Below are 23,400 nucleotides of genomic sequence, written 5' to 3'. Positions count from 1 at the left end.
ATAGATATATTTCTTATATGTTTGTACAACTTCTTGATATATACAAGTTTTAATATGATAAATGTTCGACGCTTACAAATTGGAATTTAGCAAAATTATCAAATGACCTTTTCCACCATACACGAACATCAAACCGACGGACAATTAGCCGACAGAAAGGACTTGTTATATATTCAATAAAATTTTTAAGTAAAAGTAAACAGTTAAGTAGTATTACTAAAGATAAGAACAAACCTAACGGAAGTTAGCCAACCTTATTTTTACGATTTTTGCTTTATGCCATTATTCAGTCAAAATACTTTTCTAACTGTTGTCGTGTCCAAAATGTCACTTCTTCGATTATATATATATATATATATATATATATATATATATATATATATATATATATATATATATATATATATATATATATATATATATATATATATATATATATATATATATATATATATATATATTTATATATATATATATATATATATATATATATTTATATATATATATATATATTGTCTGTCGGTCTGTCTGTCGGTTTATATTAACACTCACGTGTGGGTAGTCTGAAATTTCCCATAACAATTTAAAGAAACTTCAAAACAACTAGACTTGTACTCTTCAGATATAACTGTAACAAGGCGGAACAAGAAAGAACACTATAATATCTTATAGACTGTAATAGACTTGTCGGTATGACCATGCCTGGAGAGTCTTATGAGAAAGAATATTTTAAAAATCTTTGAATTAAATGACTTAAATTAGGACCGTCGAGAAGATGCATGACACCAAAGAGATGAGGCATGTTGGCATTTCCCACTTTTTGATTATTTTACCTTTTAGCCATTTTCCATATAAAGGACGCAAAAATTTTTAATTGTTATAAGAAACGTAATTGTAACCGAGTTCTAGTTTTCATTGTAAACCGTATTATACACCAGCTCCTGTATCTTCATCCTCAGCATGAGTTTCTTTGCTGGCACCAGCTTCCGCACATGAGGCAGCAGGCTATTGAAGAAGCCAACATCTTCGTCCTTTGCAGGCTCTGTTGTCTCCGTCCCCGTAGCACTCCTCTGTGCCTCGTCGTCGTCATCGTAAAAGTCCGTCTCCATAATTATCGGCTTGGTGTCGAACTCGTCGAAGTCGTCTCCATTAACACTGACCTCGGTGGGTTCTGGTTCCACGTAGTATGACGCAGTTGGGTCTATGGAGTCGTACTCCTGAGGGTCGTACTCCGTATTTTCGCTGGTCTCATAACCATTAAACTGATTTGTGAGGAATTGGAGCTTGGGGAGATATTCCCATTCGGATCCCTGTTTCCGAACCTCCTTTCTCGCCTGATCCCGTAGATACTTCCACTTTAATCTCGCCTCGTCGCCTGAAATATTATAGTTTTGATTATTATCAACGGTTTAATGTTTTTAAAACTATCACAACATTAAAATTTAACTAAGACTCACGAGAAATCTCCAACATTTGTGTCTAATGAACATATTTAATAACCTTATTTATAAATCTGTTAAAATTATTGTGTTACAATTGACATGACTTTAAATAATTTTAAAATAATGAGCTTTTATTTTATTTAATGAACGCTGCTAACAAAATTATCAATATCACAAACAATTACAAAGTTGTATCTTAGACTACTCGTAATTGTAATTTGAAAAACATGCAAACACAACATGCGTCAAATTAAAATGTATATATATATATATACAACAATAAAAATGAGACCAGAAATTTAATTGAACAAAATCGATCAATACTACGAACGTGGAAATTCGATAACGAAGGCAGTAGTAATAAATAAAAAATTTTTATCATTTTATGTACCACGCCACGTCTTAGCCTTTCTAAAATTTTCCGGCTCCCTAAGTAATATTTATATTTTAATATGAACGGGTTAAACTAGCGTCGAGTCCAATTATGATTTGTCCCCCTTAACAATTAAATTGCTTCCTGTGGGGCTCCACGTTGAAAAACACTGCTCTAAATTGTCTACCCAACTGAAATCCTAATCCCACTAGAATAGCGTTATTCTTCTACCACGCAATTGTATCATCCTTATTATTTTTTATTTTTATTTATACTGTTTGCTTATAATTTATGCATTTAGTTATAAATTAATGTGTAGGCTTTCTATTCCAGTAAATTGCAACAACTAATAGCGAACTTATTTTTAAATAATTTATTAAATAAACTCTAGTTTGCGTGACTAAAGTAAATACATACATATGAACCGTAGCCGACGTTCTAAGTCTTTAATATACAAATAAAATAATTGAAAGTTGCTACCTATTATTACTATTTCGACTCCAAAAATATTGAACTCATTAATAGTTTAACCTAAATAAAGTACATAACTTAATCACTTAAAAATATACAAAAAAAGAATAATCATTTATTCTTCACGTATAAGCTGATAAGAAAAATTCTGCTCGTAAACATTATTTAAACAGGTTCAATAATAATCATCATTTCATAGAACATCTACAGCTGGACGGACTCTAGCCTCACTCATAGATTTACAATACGTTTAACAATACGTAAACAAAATAAAAAACAAACCGTATACTTAAAAATCTAATTCAAGGGGTATAAATATTAATTGCTTTTAGTTTTTCTGCGAAAAAAATTAAAACTCACGTGTGACTCCTAATTCCTTGGCAATTTCCTTCCAGCTTTCATCAAGTTTGTACCAGTTGTGATGTCCCTTCAACTGTCGGTTCCATATTAGATCCCTCGGCCGTACTAATTCGATCAATTTGTTCATATCAACATCGATTGTCCGGCGTTTATTCATTAATAGTTTCTTGCGCATGGTGTACCCCAATTTTGGTCTCTTTATAGACTCGTCCAAGGCGTTATACACCTCGTCTGTTGTATCCTCATCACCCTCACCATCTTCAGCTAAAAACTGATGATGGATGAATTTGAGCTTCTTAAAATGAGGCCATTCTGATTCTGTTGGATTCTTTTTCATCTCTTTCCGACATTGATCTTTAAGGTTCTTCCATCTTTTTCTACAGTTCAGGCCTGTAAATATAAATAATAATCTTTATGAAGCAGTTACATTTGATGTTTTAATAACAAAACATATTCATTCATAACATTTGAAATGTTTGTATCAATGTGTAATGTTTATATATATATAAAACTTAATGTACATTAAAGTTGTTAATTTTCAATTAAAGAATTTTTGTCAGTATGTTTAATGATACAAAAATATTTCATCAACATTCTAAAAACATAATATCAACTTTAGTACTATTATCGTATTCAACTTTACCTGAGAGTAAATTTGTTTTTTTTTCTGTATGCATGCTTAAACTAAAATTGTAAAAGTAACACATTTGTTGAAAACAAACAAATGCGTTCTAACAAAAAATGGCATCCGTCTATTAATCATTCGGAGAGTTAAACAACTCGACGCAAAGCGAGTCTGCGCGGACAACAACAAAGCGAATACAATATGGCCGACTCGACGGACGTTCACCTTCACAAACGAAGCGAATACGCTGTAACACTCACTGGTCGTCCCGACTTCCGCGGCGACCTCGTTCCAATACCTCTCCAGTTTGAACCGATTCCTATGACCTCTGTAACTTTTGTCCCATAAACATTCCCGGGCCTGGACGGCCGCTATAAGCTTGTCCATGTTCTTGGACCTCACGCCTTTGACTTTCGACTTCATAGCGGAGCGGTTGCGCAGGCGGAAGCGGCGACGGGCGTTACGAGCGACGCGCGGCGCTGCACTGATGCGACGCGCCCACCCGCGCCCCGCTGCCGCTCACCGGCTCGCTCCCGCTCCCGCTCGATCCTATCGCTGTCCTATTCGCCCGTGGACACGCCTCGTACCACGCTCCGCTACCATCCAACGGTACTGCAATCTACAAACCTCACATACTTGTATTCCATTGACTGCTTTGTACAAAACCATTGTTTAATTTATTGTTCTTTATCCGCAATGTAACATTAAATAAGCGAAAATGATGTGTATATTTTTAATAGATTTACATTTAGGTCGGATCAAGGTAGTAACAATAGTCGCAGTGGAAGCGGGCGCCATTCACTCGCGTTGTGCCTCATAGGATTCAAATGGATGGAAGGAACCCAATCTACTTTATTATCTACATTATCCATAGAAACCATACATAGAAATCTGTACTTTCTCTACTCTTGGCATTGTCTTGCATTCGTGTTGGTTTAAAATATGTACACGTAGATTGATACTTATTAAAATCCGGGACTAGTAATGCATAAAAATACTGAATATTTTAAATTCTTACATAATTAGTTTATTTCTCAATTTTATAAAATAAAAAAAATACTTTACGTAATTTTACCTATAACAAATAATGCGATTCAAACCATCGGACATGGTTGTCATCTTTAATACAACAGGTCTTTCTTCGGCGACATTTTTTTGTTATTTATTTGAATATTTTTAATTTATTTTTATTACATTTCTTATATTCTTAGTCTGGCTCTGCTATAGTTAAAAATAAACAAAACATTGCTTTTGAATTTGTAATCTGTTATTTTTAAATGATTAATAATTTTATTATTTTAATATATTGTAAAATATTTTGTTATAAAAAATGTTATATAAAGAGAACCGAATCGCTGTGTTTGCGTTACATAAAGAAGATATGGTGTCATTTACAATTTTTAAAATCCTCCATACGCTTGCTACTAGTTAAATGTTTATGTGCCAGTCTCTAAATAGGTACAATAAAACCTCCTTTATTTGTGACAGAAAAAGGTCTGGCTGTCCATGTACTGTTTGTACAAAGAAGGGAAAGAATTCTAAAAAATCCTGTCTGTAAATAAAAGATTTTATCTAGGATGACGAACGCAGCACCTAAAACCATGTTGTCTTTTAAAGATGGTTTAGGACTAGCTGGTCTTTCTTAATTTGTAATTTAAAAAGGATGGGCCTGTAATATCAAAACAACTACTCAAGCGATACGCAGAGGGAGGTCACAGAAAAAAAATTGTTTACGGATGAGAAAACGTTTACAATTGAACAATATTTTAACAAACAAAATGACCGTATTTATGCTAAAAGCTCTAAAAAGTAGGTTTGGTGGGATATTAATTATGAAGGAGTGACTGAGCCATATTTCGCGAGAAAAGTATCAAAACATCGGCTCAAGTGTATAAAGATACCAATCTTTGAGAAGGTAGTTAAGCCAAGGGGCTCAACATAATTTATAGTAATTTTAGATGTATTCACTATCAATGTAAATACGTCGTAATAAAGAAAAATTAATGTATTTATTTGCATAAAATTCAAATATATATAACCCGTCTACATAGTACATGTATTCAAAATGACATCTATTGTTAAACGTTTAAACTAATTTATTTTTCAAGCGTGTGCTATGACGATAATAGATGGCGTTTATACCAATTAGATCTTCTGTTTTAAGTATTTTAAAAAGTATAGGCAATTTTAAATATTAAAAAACGTAAATAATTTTTATTTTATCTATTACATAAAATTCCTATAAAAATTTTGTTATTCTGCATTATTCCAGTTTCTAATGATTTAATTAACGATCGCCGGTATTTTTTATTTTTTTTTTAACAATTTTCATTGCAGAAATTTTTAAAAATATTTCTTTTTAATTACATTTCATCCACCTGTATTTCTCGTTCAGAAAGATTCATTAAAACAACTCACGATTTAAGTCCATAATCGTGATATCAAATTCGTTGCTTAGCTACGACATTAACAGATTAAAATTTGAATATTTCATTATTTATTTACCAACGTTTTTTTAAAGACTATTTGAATCTAATCTTTATTTTCCCGTCAATGTAAAAGGAATAAAAGAATACCAAATTTCCTCATAGAAATTACTTATAACCCTTTATTTTAAAAACCCATCTGTTAGAAATTTAACGCATTTTCGAGATAAATAAGAGTAGCGTACAAAATTAAAGTGGTTAAAATCCTCTCAATATCCGACGAGTATCAGATTCAATAACTAATGTTAGGTCACGTTTCCGCGCCATTTCGCACAGCTACAGATAGGCATAAACAAATTGTTTGCCTCAAGACATCGCCACTGCGCATGAGCTGGCTGGAGAGCCGTTCGAGGGTCATCAGCCGTTGGGGCTCAGTGTGTTCTTCAAGCCTCCCGAGTCAGCATCTCGTCTATCCAATTATTGGATACTTCGACTCGCTACTCACTCCGTGCTGATTAATGTGTAAATAATAGTAAGTGCGACATTAAATAAATGTACATAGAGCTCATTTTAAAGATTTTAAAGAAATTATGTAGTTAGTTTTGTAGTTTATTAAAAACTATTACATATTTTAAATGTTTTTATTAATAAGAACTATAAAATTTGGAATTTGTTTTATAACAGCAATTATTACAAAGATTTTTATATGAAATGGTCGTTGAATGGTAATTATTTTATGTGATTGTAAATAATTATATTACATTTAATAATTATCTTTGCTTATTTGCATATCCTATATTTACATTTTATTCCATTTTTAAATTGATTTACGCGCCAAATTTGATACATCATTGACTACCGTTTTGATTTTGCTTATTTAATTTTCGTGAAAGTAAATGTATGCTTATAGTTATTTGCAGATTTACGCAAATTTAGTTACTTTATTATCTTCATTGGAAGTATATGTTATTAATGAAATTTATTATAAAATTAATTGTTTGAATGTAGAGTTTTCTTTAGATAATTTTTTCTTCATTTTTATGTTTCATGTAGAAATTATGATGCATATTTGTGTAATATTTTATTTTGAACATGTAGATATATTTATTTATATTACAATATTACTATTTACTTATATAATAATATCAAAATATAGATTTTTATCTTTATATGACAAATATTACAATTTAAATGCAGATTTCTTAGCCTATTCAGATTAGGTTAATGTTGCCAATGTTCGGTCTCGGAATTGTTCATTATAATAATAAACAAAATCCTGCTTTTACTTACATCGTGTAGAATATTTATTTATTATTAAATTTCCAATCCTGATTTTTAGTAAAATGCGGGAACGATTTTGAACCTGTTTAGCCAATGATAAAATTTGTTACTTCAGCTAACCTATAAATAATAAAATAAATAAATAAACCTTATGTTCCGTGATGAGACCTATTTTATTTAACTTAAAAAATCTTTTCGCCAATACAATTAAGTCTAAATAAGCCGTTCTTTATTATTTATAGTATCTAAAACAAAAACAGTGACTATAAATCATGTTCTAGGTGTAATACCGCGTCTGTAACCGGAATTTTAAAGTGCAAAAATGCTTATTATTGATTAACTTAGTATTACAAGTAAGTATTTCACTATTAATCCCATTTTCTTCTACTACAGTTTTATTATTTACGGTCCTTTTCGATCTTAAGTACTTTTACTGTTATGCCCAGCAGTTGTCTCCGCGCTATTTTGTCTTAGGTTCGTCACCTGACTGAAGGAATATTAAGCCTCGGTTTACATCTAGTTAACACGTTCCGTGCCGCGGCAATTTTTGAAGATTTTCCGTTGAGGCCGCGTGGGGCGTATAGGACACACACTTTAAAAATTAAAAAAATCGTTTAAGACGTATTCTTTACACTTTTTCAATACTGCAAAGTTATAATTAGCGGGAAAAAGTTATAAATTTTAATTTGCATTACGTACGGGCATACGTGATGTGAAGGTATCTATAATCGACCCTACAATTTATTTTTTAAGAATCTTTTGTTTTTCAATGAGAACTGACAATGGCCTGAACGGAAAGTGCAGCGGCGGTTGTATATGCCCCACATGGCATGGAATGTGTTAAACTAGTAAGTAGGTCTACACTTGTCTTTACCGAACTTTTCTATTATAACCAGTTAATTTAGAGCAGATATTAAGAAAAAAAAACATCCCTTGGAGCCGAAATCGATTTCGTAGTTTTCTATATAAGTGAAACCTAATTTAAGAGGCGACGTTTAAAAATTGACCTTTATAAATATAACACAAGTTGCTATTTACATATTTACCTTTCTTAATTTTGTATTAGTTACTGTTTGTCTTACATGTACTAAGTTAAAAGGATTATTAATATTTTAGCAAAATGTATAATTGTTGTAGTTTAAAACTTGACAAGACAATACATGTGGACAAATTCATGCAAACTTATGTGTGTATATATATAACTTAGGAGTTTTCCAAACCAGAAGGAATAAGTTTCTTCTAGGCATACATGTACCATTGTAGACCTCACTTAATCACTTAAGATCAGGCGAGAGGATCAGAGGTCAAATGCTACGCCTTTAAAGGATAAAAAAAGTAAAGTTTTCGGGCGTAAATGAATAAATGGCATTTTTAACTACACTTCATTCGTATATTTATTATTTATTTATTTAAAGATTTTTTATACAACGAATATATAGGGGCCTGCGTAATACTGAAGGTATTTTCTATCAGTTAACCGTTTAGATAGTGCAGACATAAAATGCAGATCAAAATAAAAAAATAATTAAGTTAAAAAACCTCTATCTAACATAAGTATAGACTAACTACTACCTATAATGGTCTATATATATATATATATATATATATATATATATATATATATATATATATATACATATACATGGCTTATTTCTATATGCTATTTATATAAATTGAATAAATAATAAAATTCCAATTATTGTGATGATAGATTAACAACCTAGTTAATGTAAACAAGATTCAAATGTCAAACTTGATGTATATATAAATATTTTATTTTGTTAACAAATTCAGATCCAACTAATAATTCAATAAGAAAACAACTATCCGGCCGGGCTCTCGTACACAACTCAGAATCACTTATTTTCAATTAAAAATAAGCTAGACTTTAATATGATACATGAAAAGAATTAAACAGATAAAAAAAACTTTGAGTTTGGCTCTTAAATTTATTCCTAATTATTTCGTTGGCTTAGTCGTTGTAACTGTTCTCTTTAGTTGTGTGGGCTTTTATTTGTTCCGCAGGGAACAGTAAGTTCAACTAGCACTGCGGGGTTTTATTTTCTTAAAAATAGGAATATATTATAAATTAATAATTAAGTAGAAAGCTTAAATTTTGATAGTAATTATATTAAAACTACTTATTATATCATACACCATCTATACATGGTCGTGTATTTTGCATTAAATGGATTAAAACTCAAAAAAATTGAGTAAAAGTTCAATGAACGGCCTCAACAGTACTCGGCCGATATCACTCGTAATAGTCCAAGAGCTCGTATGCACAAATTCTTCGTTATTTTATAAAAGTTGGTTTCTCAGCGCATGTTCCAAAAACGACTAAAAGTAATGACTGACTATAGTTTGACTTATCGTGGCTTAGGTAAGAGGTTCCAGATGTGTATTAACAAACAAGTTAATTTCGTAAGATTATAAAATTATTTTTTTATTTCAAAATTGTCTAGACATTTTTCATAGCAGCAACTCGTTGCCAGTGACCTGTAAATTTTAATTGACCTTTATTTAATAGCCCAGCGGATTGGCAAGTTGAAGTGGTAGAACAAAACAGACCTTAAGGTTCTGGAGACTACTGATCGACAAGCGCAACCTAGGTCGTCTACCCATAAAATAGAGAAACAACCTTGTTAAATTCGTTGGAAAGCGATGTATTAGCGCCGTATTCAACCGGTCCTTTGGAAAATATAGGAGTGGCCTATGTCCAGCTGTGGACGTCCTGTTGATGCAATGACATGAAGAACTTTACTTACGTTATAATATAAAATCCGAATTTTATATATGCTACCTAGATTATTAGAAAATATTCGGATAATACCTAGTTTTGGAAGTTCCAATCCATCAGTGAGAACTTTAATACCTGTATATCTGCCATAGCCACAAGGAGTCAAATTTAATACTCGCTCATCTCTTGTAACCGTGTCGCGAATATTCGCTAAGAAACTTTTCGTTTTTATAAAATAACGAAGACATCACTGGCTCTTACACTATAAGGAAACGTACTTCTAGAGAGCCTACTTTATAAAATGCTGACACTAATGAGAAAAATGCATCTCTTTTGCTAGACGCAGTCCGAAGTGGACTATACACCCCATACGGAATCACGGGCTTGAGGATATGTATGTACGTATGTTTGTATATATTTACGTAAACATACTAGAATAGATTATAGAAATTATATTCCAATACCATAGAAGTATCAGGAAAAAATTCTTTGTAACAGTAGACATTAGGTAAATGATTGTATAAAGTTTGATATCAACACATGTTCTTATACGTTTCGTTTCAAACATAATATTCTTGTTTTCGTACTATCATAAATGGCATTTAAAAATAAGTTGCAAGAAATAAATTACGTTATGACTATCAGACACAAACAATATAACGATTTTATTAATAAGCTTCGTAATATATAATAATAATCAATATAATTATAACTAAGTACTAAATAATATCTTGAATTATTATATAATAATAATTTCATTAAAAGTTCTAATTAATTATTTTTACTAAAATCATTTCAAACGCTTGCTACTGCAATAATTGTAGTATCTGGAATTCACTATTATTTATTGATTCGGGTCAAGAACTTACCGTTAAACTGAAATTCAAGATATATACACATTTTATATGTACAACGTTACATATTGATAATTGTTGAACATTTGTACTGCTAAAAACGATTTAAAACTGAAAAACTGTAAGTGTATACTTTATTGTGTGTGTAGAATGAGTTACCTTATTATATGGGGTAGTTTGCAAGGGTATGCCAAATATAACAATATAAATGAATATTTATAATAACAATTATAAACGATATGTTTTTTTAATATATAGTATAATACCAGGTTGGCCAAACTATTTCAAAATTTGACATTTTCGCGTGCCCCTATTAAATACGTATTTAAAAGGTATGCAAAAAAGGCAACGTAAAGTATTTACTATATTTATCTATTCATTGATAAAAGTACAAAATATGTATTCTAAATTTAAAAGTTAAAATTTAGACACATTATTTTCAGCAGGATATCTAAGTATTTTTTTTTCAGATGCGAATAAGTTCATACTGATCGATGTTTGATTTCACGAATTGTAAGTGAAAAACAAAATGATACGCATAAGTTGTTTCAAGCCGCTGGCTGGCCACTCCTGGTAGATACTTTGATACACAATACATAAGTTATTGTTATGGATAAGTGGTTACTTTAGATATACTGAATATCTTGGCATTGAATTTATGTTCTCGGATTGTCTCTCCATATGTCAATACATGACATCGATATCTCAATTGAAAAAGACCACTTTGTAGGGTGACCGTCCAAACCATGTTTTCTAGATATCATTATAAATGTATGTATTATATGCATAAACATTTTTAAGAGATTTCAATCTACGTACTTAGTCATCACGATGAGAAATATATTTTAAGAAATTCCACTAGCATAGATGATTGAGAGAGCATTCGTTAAAAATAACTGTTATTTTCAAACTATAGTACTTAGTGTCTGAAATGGCAGTGGTCGGAGGAAATCGCTCATGCAACCATTGGCCAATAGAGCTAAAAGGTTTTAGATTGGCGATCAGGAGCCGGTAGACGCAACGTGAGTCCCCCTGGGTGGACTGACTGTCGTCAGTGTTTAGGGTCGGAGGAAGTTGCCAGGTACAGGCAGCACAAGGTCAAGCTTTGAGGAGACTAATGTCTGCCAATAGACGTCTATCGGCTTAAGATATCAAATATACGGTCGTGATATCAATGTCCAAAATTTAGACGCTTAGAACTTAAATTGCATTCAGTATATTTAAAATGAAGATTTTAACCGCTAACCACAATCTTTGTGTAGCTATTAACTTATGTAGTATGCGGAAAAATAAATTGCGTACATAAATGTTAGGAAAAAAAATAGGTTCTTCTCTTTTGGTATTTTCGTATCTTTAAAAAGTGATTGGTGTCAATGTCATATATTGTAAAATATTTTTTAAACATAAAATCTGTTCTACCTTATTAAAGTCCTATAACAATGTTATTACTGGGACATGATTCAGAATATTAGGTCACGGAATAATCAAATAAATTTTATGTCCTTGTGAAGGAAACAGACCGAATCTGCTATTATTGAACGCTTGAATCCTTAGACATTATTATAAAATCTTATAGATATAGTTCTAGATACTATGAAACATGATAAAGGAATAAAATCTAACATTTAAAAAAGTTGCCAATTCTCATTATTAAAAAAATATATTTTTAAACATTTTGATATGTTACATACAGTACACAGCCACGTAACAATTAAAAATCAGGCATTTTTACATAATTATTCTGTAAATTTACTCCCTATTTCCCGCGGACACGCCATAACGTGAAAACAACTTTAACGATTTCGTTAATCTTTTTTTATAAGACTTTTTAAAAAATTCTTTATTAATACTATTGAACTTGAGACTATTAAAACACTGCACAGTTGACACTTCGCTATGAAATTCGCAGGTTTGACAGTTTGCACGATTGATGATTCACGCGCAGAAAGTTTATTGTATACAGCAACATACGAAATTATATTACATTGATTTATTTTTGCTAATAGAATACAATAGACCAATAACTTCTGGCAGTACAACATCTGTAGAGAAAGCTAGTTCGATATATAATTCGGTAATATTACTTTTTTGGCATTAGTTCTTTTGAAAATCGTTCCCGCGAGCTATGAATTTAAATAGCATTTCTTAACCATTGGAATACACTGCTTGTCAGATACTTAATCTTCTACCAATCCGTTAGTGTATTTAAAACAGAAAAGAAAACAAGAAATTACATCCCTAATAACTTGACATAAAGCAAACGATTTTCTTACATAATTCATTAAATTAAAACCTAAATAATGCGTGCATGCATGTGATGACCCAAAGAAAGTTCTCGAAGGAGTAAACTTCCTCAATGACGTTTAGGCTAAGCGCCTTCCGTGGTCTGCCCCCTCGAACCAAAAGTATAAATACTAATAAGGCGATAGTGTAGATCGAGACAAATCTTTAGGACATAAAACATGAGAATACTTAAAGTACAGTTGACCGTTAAAGTTTGTCCTAATTAAGGTGTTAATATGCGGACTGTACCAATACATTACATCGCCGTAAACAAAAGTCGGCCATGAGCCCCGCTTTATTCGACAGCGCTAAGTAGACGTTATGTGGAGAACGGCTTAAGCCGCAATCCACCGCAAGATAAGTTGATATTGGATAACGCCGGCAATAATTTCACGTTAGAAAAAAGTTGGCACAGTTTTACTTCTTTACGTAACTAGCGCTCGGGCGCGGAAAAATAAATAAGTTAAACATTAATACGAAATTATCTTGGTTTACAAATTGTTTGTAGATACTCCTCATCAAGCATCACCATGTCAGTCTTAAGACGATCTCTTCTAGACATGGGCATAGCACATAGATTGCCTAAAGGCCTGTTGAAAGCGGCCAGCGCCCCATGATCATTGGTTGTTTTACAGTTCAAATTATGCTTTTATAATTACGTAATAAATAACTTCATCATCGTCATTATTTTAGACAATGAACGTTTAGGTCTCCCCCATAAAATTCCAATGGGACAGGTAAGAAGCAGGGTGTATCCTGTGCCTTCCAAGGACCTTAATAATGTTGTCTGTCATCCTATGCAGCGCTGACCGTTCCGTGGTTTTCACTCAATCTGAAGACCCTTGCTGCAGCCATGTGTTCTGTGTGCCATGTGGCCTGCCCACTGCTACTGTATTATGCCATTGGTTACTTTTATTCGTCTACAGATCTGCTCATTTGTAACTTGATCTCGTAGAGAAACTCCGCGCAGAGCCTTTTCAATGGTTTGTGGAGTGTGCATGTCATTGACACTCGAAGTAGATCAGTTATTACTGACGGCACTGAAATGTGTTCAGTCTTCACCAATAAAAAAAATAAACCAAACATATTTATTTTCTATCCCTATGTTTCAGAACATGAACTCATGTAGTCAAAAATTAGATAAAAATTGTGTAATTTTTTTCTATTTACTCTAGACTTTTAATGTAATTAAAACAGATAATGTCTATTACAAAAATTATTGAAGAATCTTTATATGGCCTTCTATGTATTCTATCGATAGTGAATCTAGACTTAAGTGTTACTTAATCAATATACGATGAATCCCTTGCTGACGTCAGGTTGAGTCTACACTACTACTTATTGTTTAACGGTTTACCTGGGCCTGTTGATATTGTGGAGAACGATCTCTTGTTAGGGCGATGGAACAGAACAGGAAGTCATCACGTTACAGAAGGAGGCTACAGAGAGAATGAAAGAAAGAACATCTGAGCTCCTCATCTTCAGACCTAAAAGTCGGAGGGAATTATACTACGCCCTTCTCCAACCCCTATAACATGGCATTGGCGACGGATTTGGGATGATCCGCCGCACGTATGTCCTGGCCCTGCCGTGACACGCGAACTACATCTTGTGTAATTATGATGGATGGGAGACTGCAGCTCTATTCTAATAAGTAGAGACACTAGGCCACCGCTATTGTAACTTCGGTAGTATAGGAAGGCGTTCCCGTAGTTGTAACAAAAAGCGTCGAAAAAGACCGTGACGTTTTAGCCGGTAGGAGTCAGACATAACCCTTTCTTTGCCCCCTCCTGGTTGGTAGAGATAAAACAAGCCTGGATGAACTGTTTCAAAAGAGCCCTGTAGACATTTGTCTGTAATCCTATACTTATTAGACAAGGGGTTATAATCCCTTCTTCACTAAGAATTAGTTGGTGTAATGCTCTAATCTACTCTTCAAACAGGAGATAGAGCTTCAAAGTTAATCCCCAATCCCGTATTAACGAAGCAGACCGTAAATTCGCACGCATAGTTTTATTACTAGTGCTAATACTATAGGGTTTGCTTGTAATTTTTAAATATTAAATGCACGAACGCAATTTCCACAAATGTCAATACCATACATGAAAAATTTTATTTATTAATTTACGTATATTATTATCGACGTGGATCATATATAGATATCAGTTTTTTAAGTGTGATAGAAACTAAAATCAGATTGAACTCCTCAGGGTTCCGCGGATCTAAAAAGAGGAGACTGACAGTTCTCTGTCAGACAGAAAGTAGGCCCACAACAAACTCGCACGGATTTTTTTCTTGCTGTCACTTTTACAATATTCTTAATACAGTAGTTTAACAATTAATTTTCAAGCTTTACGTTTACTTAGATACGCTAATACCTTATAATAGATTATTTTTACAAATCTTTGTATAATTAACGTCTTAAATTTATAACAAAATAGTATATACTGTACACCGTTGCTCACGCCTAGAAGTTTACCTTTATATCTAGTGATACCTTAAGTGCATAGCTATTGATGTACTTTATTGTAATAACAAAAACACACACTCGATTGAGTTAGTAGACTCTTCTTAAAAACGCCTTTGAATGTCAGCTAGTGAATAAATTTTATATAGCATGAATAGACTGGTAAATAACCGCTATCATTTATAATTGTGGTAACTAAAGCACTACTACTACTTGGTATTGTAAAAAAAATTTGTTCTTATTAAAAAAATCTTCATAAATTCTCTTCAAAGAGTAAATGTCGCATAAGGTCAATGTTCATCGATACAAAATCAAAAGAGGCGATAAAACCTTGTCTGAAGTTTCATCTTTGCGGTTTTATCAAAACTTTATCCTCTTAAGAAGTTGAAGTGATTTTTATATCAAGTACTCGGGCGAATGGCGTGGAAACCCACTCCGCTCCGGCCCCGCCCGATGAGAGATAAAAAAAAATCGGCCAAGTGATTTCGAGACGAATTTTGAACTGGATACTTGAAATATTGAGGCCGAGACATTATTTGCTTCCTTTAATTATTTATTTTGAAAAAGAATTGCCTATCACTATGATTTGATAACGGGAGATCGATAAAAACTTGATTTTAGAATATTTTTAAGTTCAGTCTAGCATTCATGTCCACATTGTACACAAATGACCAATTACTAATCTTCCATAGAGCTTTGAGCATGAACTAGGCCTTATGCTAATTAAAACATTACGCAATATCATTTTCTCGTCGTTTTGTCTCATTTTGGCTTTAATTATTTTTTAATTTTTAGTTATATGTTTATGACCAGTGCTTCTATTATAATATAGTCAGGTCTTCTTGGAAATGTTTAAAATGTACAAGCATCTAGTTAAGTCTTCTTGGAAAAGTTGTAAATGGTTCTAGGTGTTATGTTTAGTTCCCCTGATATAATGTTATGCTTTTGTAACCAATTTCTTCGATTTGTTTCTTCATTGCTTTGATTTCCTTTTTCATCCTAAGACTACTAGTAGAAGACCAGATAATTACCTTTCACTGACAGAATAGGTTTAAATTTTCCTTGTTAATTAGCCCTGTTTTAGTCGAATGTACTAACATACCAATAGCATGGAGTTTCAAGAATAAGGGTTATATATAACTTGGGTTTTTAGTTTAACTTAGTTCGGTTTCATTTACGTCACGTCGAATATTTTTAACCAAGGCACGTGAGAATCAATCAAGCGACTAAGTCACGCGGCGGCAGGCTTCTTCGATCAAATTACGAAATATTTCCAGGGCGAAAATTGGCTTTCTGTAACATTGTTGTAAAGTATTTTAAATGGATAACAGTTTTTAAATAAAATGTAAAAGAAAATAAAGTGAATATATTTTTATTAAATAAATGTACGCACACCAGTTTTTGAAGGCAACTATTTTCAATAAATCAGTATAAAGTGATAACTTTGAAATATGTTGCTTTAATTTATTTTTTCCTATAGAATGCGACAGGCGATATTTAGATTTTCTAGCAGTATAAAGTCTGTAGGAATACATAGTAAACAATAATTAATTTTAATAAGGAGTAATCAGAAATCTGAAATATTTTTTCTTACACTTAATCTATTATCATTACCTTATTTATTATATTTAAAACCATTGGTTATTAGATCGGGCATACATTAAATGTCAGCATATGAGCTATACATTCACGTCTTTAAAGCTTTTTAAATTTAAGCTAATAATCCTGTATACATAAGTGTATTTGAATTAATGAATTAATAATTAACATTTTTCGTGTAGATACCAAGTACCAGTAGAACCCAATAATATCTTTCGGGCCTCATTGGTCAAGCTACATAGCGCCCAAAACAATTGGACCGCAGGGACCTTAAGTTTCTACTATGGTGACCACGGACCGACCAGCGGAGCGCAAAACGTCCAGCCACATGGTGGCCAGAGAACTCCATTAAGAAAGATACTAGATGCAAGTCACTTCCAACTGTCCCTATGATCAGCAGTGGACGTTCCACAGCTGTAATAGTAATGATGATGTTACTAAAGGTATCAAAATAATTTCAAATGCTCCATTTGCTGACATATTTGCCCGATTTGTTAAGTGCACAAGGTGGACAGGTGACCTTGTTAAGGTCGTTAGACGTCGCCGGATGCACTTCTAACTAATTATGTTGTCCAGCGGTGGACATTTTACGGGAGAAGTGATGATAATCATTATAATAATATTCCTCGTAGAAAGACATATTGATTTGAAGTTTAAACATTTGAACACGAAGCCGCAGCTCTAAGCACTGTTTCAATTAGGTTGGAACCTCGACTGATATTAAAGTAGCCGAAGACGTACTTCACCGCCGAAGACCGGCAAAGAAAACATAACTTAGTACGCGACAAACTTTACAGAAAAACGACTCGATCCTCGGTAGTGAGGAATACGACGCAAGGAGGAGAAAACGTTTTAGCAAAAACATCTTCCACAACAGATAATGATTTGTTTCAATTTTAATAATATATTTAAATTATCGATATATTGTGAGGCATTTCTCGATGCAATTTACTGTTTTACGACTATAAAAACAGTCGGTGAGGCGAGGAAATAGAACGAGCGTCGTGTATAAAGTGCACTAACATAAGGTTTCCCAACGCTCGCGGAAATGTTGAACAACGTGTGCATAGCCTTTACCTCTAGAAATTCAATTCACATTATCCTATTATAGATCGCTATGCATTTACGTTGCCCTTACTTATCTATCTGTGCATGGCGCCAATCAAGATTGGCACAGCTGAATTGTATATTCTTTTTTTCTTGCCATTTAACTGATAGTTTTATGCTTACCTATGGCGCTACAATCCTTTGTGAGTCTTGGCCTCCTCCACTATCCTTTTTTTAGTTTCGTGGAGCAAACTTCTGGATGAATGAAAAGCATAGGATTAAGTGGAATTCCTACCTATTAAAACCCGCTAGGTGGTCTTCGATAGCTTAGCCTCCTCAATATACCACAGCAACTCGAGACCACTTTTCATTGCTAGCCTCGACGGATTCGCCTTAAGTAGACGATGAAGGCCTCAACAAAGCTGAGGCTCTATTAGTTGCTTCTTATGACAGTCAGGGACACCTGAACCCTATTCTAATGTACCCGAACTACAAAGTTAATGGGACGAGGTGTCAGGTACCACGGTGTCGTCGCCACCGTCTACGAGCACCTCATCATCTTCTCTGTATTCGTTGTATTTTTCGCCGCTCTTTTCCAAAACATCTTCCTTTTGATACTTCTAAAATCTTCTACACGCTACTGCCGCCACTTCCTTGGATTTCCTCGAGATTAGTTAGTGGCCGGGTCCACTCACAGATTCTCTTAACAGCCCCGGAATCATTCTTTTCATGGCGTCTGCCTACCTCAATGTTTGTAACTTGTTACTCTCACAATGGTTTTGTTATAAATCAACTCTTTCAGCTCTTTATTCATCGTTACACGATACGTTATGAAGTTAAATTCTTACACGAAGTCGTTCTAAAGATTTTTCTCCCGAACATTGCAAGTTTCAGTTCGTCTTTCTATGTCAGCGTCCAGGTCTCGTAGGCACAGGTCTCAAATGGACGGATTTTCGTTTTGTAATTGGTTTCATATACATGGAAATAATTGATAAGACCGGTTCGTAACCTTGCAGTATATTATACTTCGCTTATAGAGTTGGTAAGACTAATTAATACTATAATTCCACTGTAGTACGTTAGCGGTGAAAATAGATTAACGATCAATCGTTGCATACGAAAGTACACCTTTAACTGGTCAATGTGAACTTTGCTTTCTAATAATGAAAGTTCTAATAAGTTCTAGTTTCTAATAAGGTTTCATTTCTTATACATATGGGGGAAAATACCATTATCTCCACGCTTGGGAGGCAGGTAAGCGATTGCAATGTAGTATTTTGGTACGCAGAGGACGCTGCTGCCTCTGAAAACGTATCTGTGTGCAGTTATCTAATATATAAAATCCTCGTGTCACGGTGTGCGTGATTGAAGAACTCCTTCGAAACGGCTCAAACCGATTTTTGAGAATCTTAGCGCGCATATCGGCCAGGGTGGAGAATCGGACAACATCTATTTTTCATCCCCCTAAATGTTAAGGGTGGTCCACCGGTATTTTTTTTATTTTTACACAAAATGTTTTGTTTTTTTATGATACAGCATAAAAAAATACATACAACCCTAAATTTATACCCCTCTACGATCAACCCTTATTTTTATTTCATCATGGCAAAACAACGTTTGTGGCAGCTATTGATCATATATAATTAATACACAAAGTGTGAATTATAAAAAAATTGTATCCCAGGAATCGATCGAGAAATCTCAGTCCTCTATCTCTTGGCTATCACTGTTCAACCATTGACAGCTAATTGATGTAAATATAATTTGCGCAAAAAATATTTTTATGTATGTTTACTTCAGGGCATAAAGATTATCACGATGTATAATTTTTTTAAAGCCATTCGATATTTATTCATTTTATTTCTAATCAATTTCACTTATCTACATCAGAAGGTCCAGGGAGCTTAATTTGATACAAACTATAATTTACATGAGCTAATCAACAGAGTGATTTAGTTGACAACAAAACAACTAATACTATACCTTTACTACTTTTAAGTTTGTAAATCTATAACCAATTTCTCTGTAAAATTACATCGCTTTCGCGCCTTCGATTATTACATAATTTTAATCTTCTCTGGATTTTGTTATTAAAATCGATTTGGCTTTGTTCCAGGTGTTGTTCGACGCATGGCGACAGCGGAGCATCATGTCGGGCATGACGGGAGCGAGTATGTTGCGCACACGCCGGAAGGATGTCAATGTCAAGCCCAACCGGAAGTGAGTATACGCAATTAGCCCCGCTCGCGGCCAATCTCCCCACAAGTCCAATCCGCTGTACAAAGGCCGTTATAAATTCAATACAATAGTCTGCTCTATAAGCGATGAATGCGGATTTATAATGCTAATAGATTTTATACAGAAAAACGAACTTAGTCTTACAAAAAAAAAAACTAAAATTATTATAACTTTTGAATTATCCAGTTCTTTTGTTTTTATTCATTAATTCATGTCTACTTTTAGACGCCCACTGCAAGGCATAGTCTTCCCGTAACCATAACGTTATTCACCCTCATCTATTATCCTTCACATTATCTTCTACATATGCATCTTCTTTTTTCTACATATACATATACATCTTTCTTTTATTCGTCAAATTTTCTTCCATTCCTCTCCATACTTTATTTTCCTTTCTTACGTCACCATCCTTACTTCTCCTTCACCTTCAGAGTACGTTTTATTTATTTTTTATGCATTTACTTTTGTTTATATAAAATAGTTTACATTCCAATTTTTTTATTTACGTTGATTTTTTTGGTTTGTTGAATTCTTTATCACATACTATCACAGTTTTCTTCCCATTTTAGTTTCACCGTACTAGGATTTGTTCATTTTAACCTTTTTTTACCTTACTAATTATCTTTTTCCAATACTCAAAAAGATTTGGCGCCTTTCTTCTTCCTCTAACAGCTTAGCAATATTTTCCTTCTCTATTCTCTTCTGCAAGCCTATCACTATATAAAGCTATCTTTCAGCGGGGAGCCTACCCACACCGCGTATCTACTACCACCATGTCAGGACAAGTATACGGGGACACTTTTTCCTACATAAAAAGTATATAACACCAAATAAATTATTTAATAGCTAAAAATACATTTTTTGTTTTAAAATTATAATATAAATGTGAGGAAAATTTGTAAAAATTTTGCCTGATGCTACGAGTATGTCTAAGTAGTCTCCGTTCCAAGTGTCTCCGTTCAAACAGGAAGAACCCGTCAGACTTTCAAAGGAGATCTACAACAAATAATCTTGCTTGTAGAGTATGGTTTAAGTGTAAAACTGCTTATATGAACAACATGGAAGTATTTTTAAAGAGGTATTAATAGATCTATTATTATGTTATAGGATTTAAGTGTTCACGCGCTTGGCAAAATGAAACAATAAATACACACGCGACACGTGGGTGCACTCAGGTGCTTTTAAGGTCTCACGTGTACGTAGACACATAGGGTTGTCATTTGCATAGATTTTAAATTTATGCACAGACCTGGCTAATACAAGCATATACATTTATTATTAATTTAATGTAAAAATTAGTAAGTTTATTTTTTTATTAAATGTGAATGAAATGTTCTTCTTTTTTCTTAATCGGCCTTTTTATTGCTGGAAGTCGTGTCTCTTGGCTCTTCTGCAAGTGTTGTTGCGTTTCTCATATTTATTTCGTTAAGTATTCTACCCGCAGTTTTGCGCGGGCGTTCATTAAGTAGGAAAAGCGGACGGGTGCCAGCTAGTATCTGTACAATTTATTGGCATTGGCTTGCACTAATTCTTTATTTATCCAAGATTGATTTTTTTCATTTGGCTTCCAAGCTATGCCAGAATTTTAATATAAACATAAATATCAACATAAAATCATTTTGAATTTATGACGAAATCAGTTAAAACTTTCACTGTTTATCTATTAGAATAAAAAAAAATCAAAGATGATGGAGGTTCATAATCAGATCATCATCGTTTCAAATATAGCATGTCCACTGCTGAACATTGGCCACTATCGTAGATTTCCAATAGAATCATACATACTGTAACATAAGTCTCCACAATTCCGGGAAAACTTGCGCATTGTTTTAAAACATAGTAGTGATGCGTAATTTACAGTATACCGTTGATTCACTGTGCTGTTGTAGAGTTCATCAATGAGCTAATGTTTGCTCTTGTTGGACCTAAATTCTGTAGGATCCTACTGATCATTCCTAGTACGTAAAGAGCTAATAAAATTAAAATTGCTCGTCTAAAGTGGCAGGGAGTGGAACACATCGCTCGTGCAACCAATGGTAGTTGGGGTGGAAGAGTTCTCGTGTAGCGACTACGATCTGGTAGATGCGGCGTGGGTAGGCCTGCCCATTACGAGTACCGATGACATAGGTAATATCTAATGGATTCAGGCGTTATTTTGCGGAAGTCCATCCTAAGTAAGAAAAGGACCAATATATAGCTGCTTTCGCACATGAGTAACTACGTTCCTCAGGAGTAACTCCACTGCCCCACGGAGGGGTGAAACACGTGTTGAGTGTTTTAGCGGTGGTAGTTGTGTTACTCGCGTTGTTTGCCGCATGCGCATTTACCAGCGAGCTGGCGGGCGGTGCACTTTATTGCACGACTACGATTGCATGTGCGGAAGTAGCTATATATTGGTCCTTTTCTTACATAGGTAATAGTTGCGAGCAATGCAAGACCAGCCATAGTGGCGACCTTTGGAAGAAGCTTATTCTTTGCAGTGGACAGATATCGGCGAAAAAAGAAAGTGTTAATATAAGCATCACAGAAGCCACAAATTCGGAGGTCCAACGGTATCAAGTTTGTTGAAAGGTATTAAAAATAAAGATCGTTTAAAATATTCAAATTATGATCTTACTACATAGGTTGGACCGGAAGTCGTCCCGGGGCATGCTCTACGAGAACGAGGAGCTCCGATTGCGCACAATCAACATAAACGCTGAGGTCGAAAGAGGTAATTATTACTTCGTGATTAAACTTTGTTGTAAAAGTTTTAAAGAGTTTAATGTATAGTTTATTTGTCAATAAAAATATTTAAATCAATTATACCTATTTTTAATCAACATTTATAAAGGTATCACTCTGAAAGATATTTTTTTGTTATTGGAATGCAATAGACAGATAGGAAACAATAATTGATTTTAATGTGTAGTAGTCTGAATTTTAAAGAAGCTTTTTATTAATTTATTACCATTATTTATTATTTTTGAAAGCATCGATTTTTGGAAAGGGTTTACTATGTATTATATATGTATGATTATAGGTATACAGTCAATTAATGCATGATACACGCTATCCAAAATTCACTAGTAAACTGAAAAAAAGGTTTTCATATTTCGGATTGGAACGTAAGAAATTAATTATTGTTTACTACCTGATCAGCAGACTTTGTAGTGCCATATGTTATTGAGCTGTCGCATTCCAATAAAAAATAT

The 23,400-nt window shown here is 33.4% G+C and overlaps 2 protein-coding genes across 2 annotated transcripts in view; one reads left to right on the top strand and one right to left on the bottom strand.

Annotated features, from left to right (window-relative positions):
- Positions 1-23,400, top strand: part of LOC137925232 (uncharacterized) — an 84,964-nt gene that overhangs the window by 47,455 nt on the left and 14,109 nt on the right. Inside the window, exons 2-3 of the mRNA XM_068768643.1 lie at positions 20,085-20,188; positions 22,831-22,919. Of these exons, the coding sequence (XP_068624744.1) occupies positions 20,118-20,188; positions 22,831-22,919 (160 nt within the window). The 5' untranslated portion in view covers positions 20,085-20,117. The remainder of the gene's footprint in view (positions 1-20,084; positions 20,189-22,830; positions 22,920-23,400) is intronic.
- Positions 785-3,737, bottom strand: LOC137925246 (uncharacterized). The gene is made up of 3 exons (XM_068768668.1): positions 3,532-3,737; positions 2,647-3,036; positions 785-1,375 (listed from the first exon to the last, which is right to left on the bottom strand). Exons 1-3 carry the CDS (start codon positions 3,692-3,694, stop codon positions 906-908), a joined length of 1,023 nt encoding a protein of 340 aa, XP_068624769.1. The 5' UTR covers positions 3,695-3,737; the 3' UTR covers positions 785-905.

This window comes from Battus philenor, unplaced genomic scaffold (genome assembly GCF_028537555.1).
Source record: "Battus philenor isolate CCGP_79_NKW_IND1 unplaced genomic scaffold, ilBatPhil1.0.hap1 SCAF_26, whole genome shotgun sequence".
NCBI lineage: Eukaryota > Metazoa > Arthropoda > Insecta > Lepidoptera > Papilionidae > Battus > Battus philenor.
The sequence above is the reverse complement of the archived record's forward strand: the minus strand, read 5'-3'. Positions and strand labels throughout refer to the sequence as shown.

Coding starts and splice junctions, on each gene's coding strand:
- LOC137925246 (XM_068768668.1), bottom strand. CDS start 3,694: ATGAAGTCGAAAGTCAAAGGCGTGAGGTCCAAGAACATGGACAAGCTT. Junction 3,037..3,531: donor CGCGGAAGTCGGGACGACCA/GTGAGTGTTACA, acceptor TTATATTTACAG/GCCTGAACTGTAGAAAAAGA. Junction 1,376..2,646: donor CAAGGAATTAGGAGTCACAC/GTGAGTTTTAAT, acceptor ATAATATTTCAG/GCGACGAGGCGAGATTAAAG.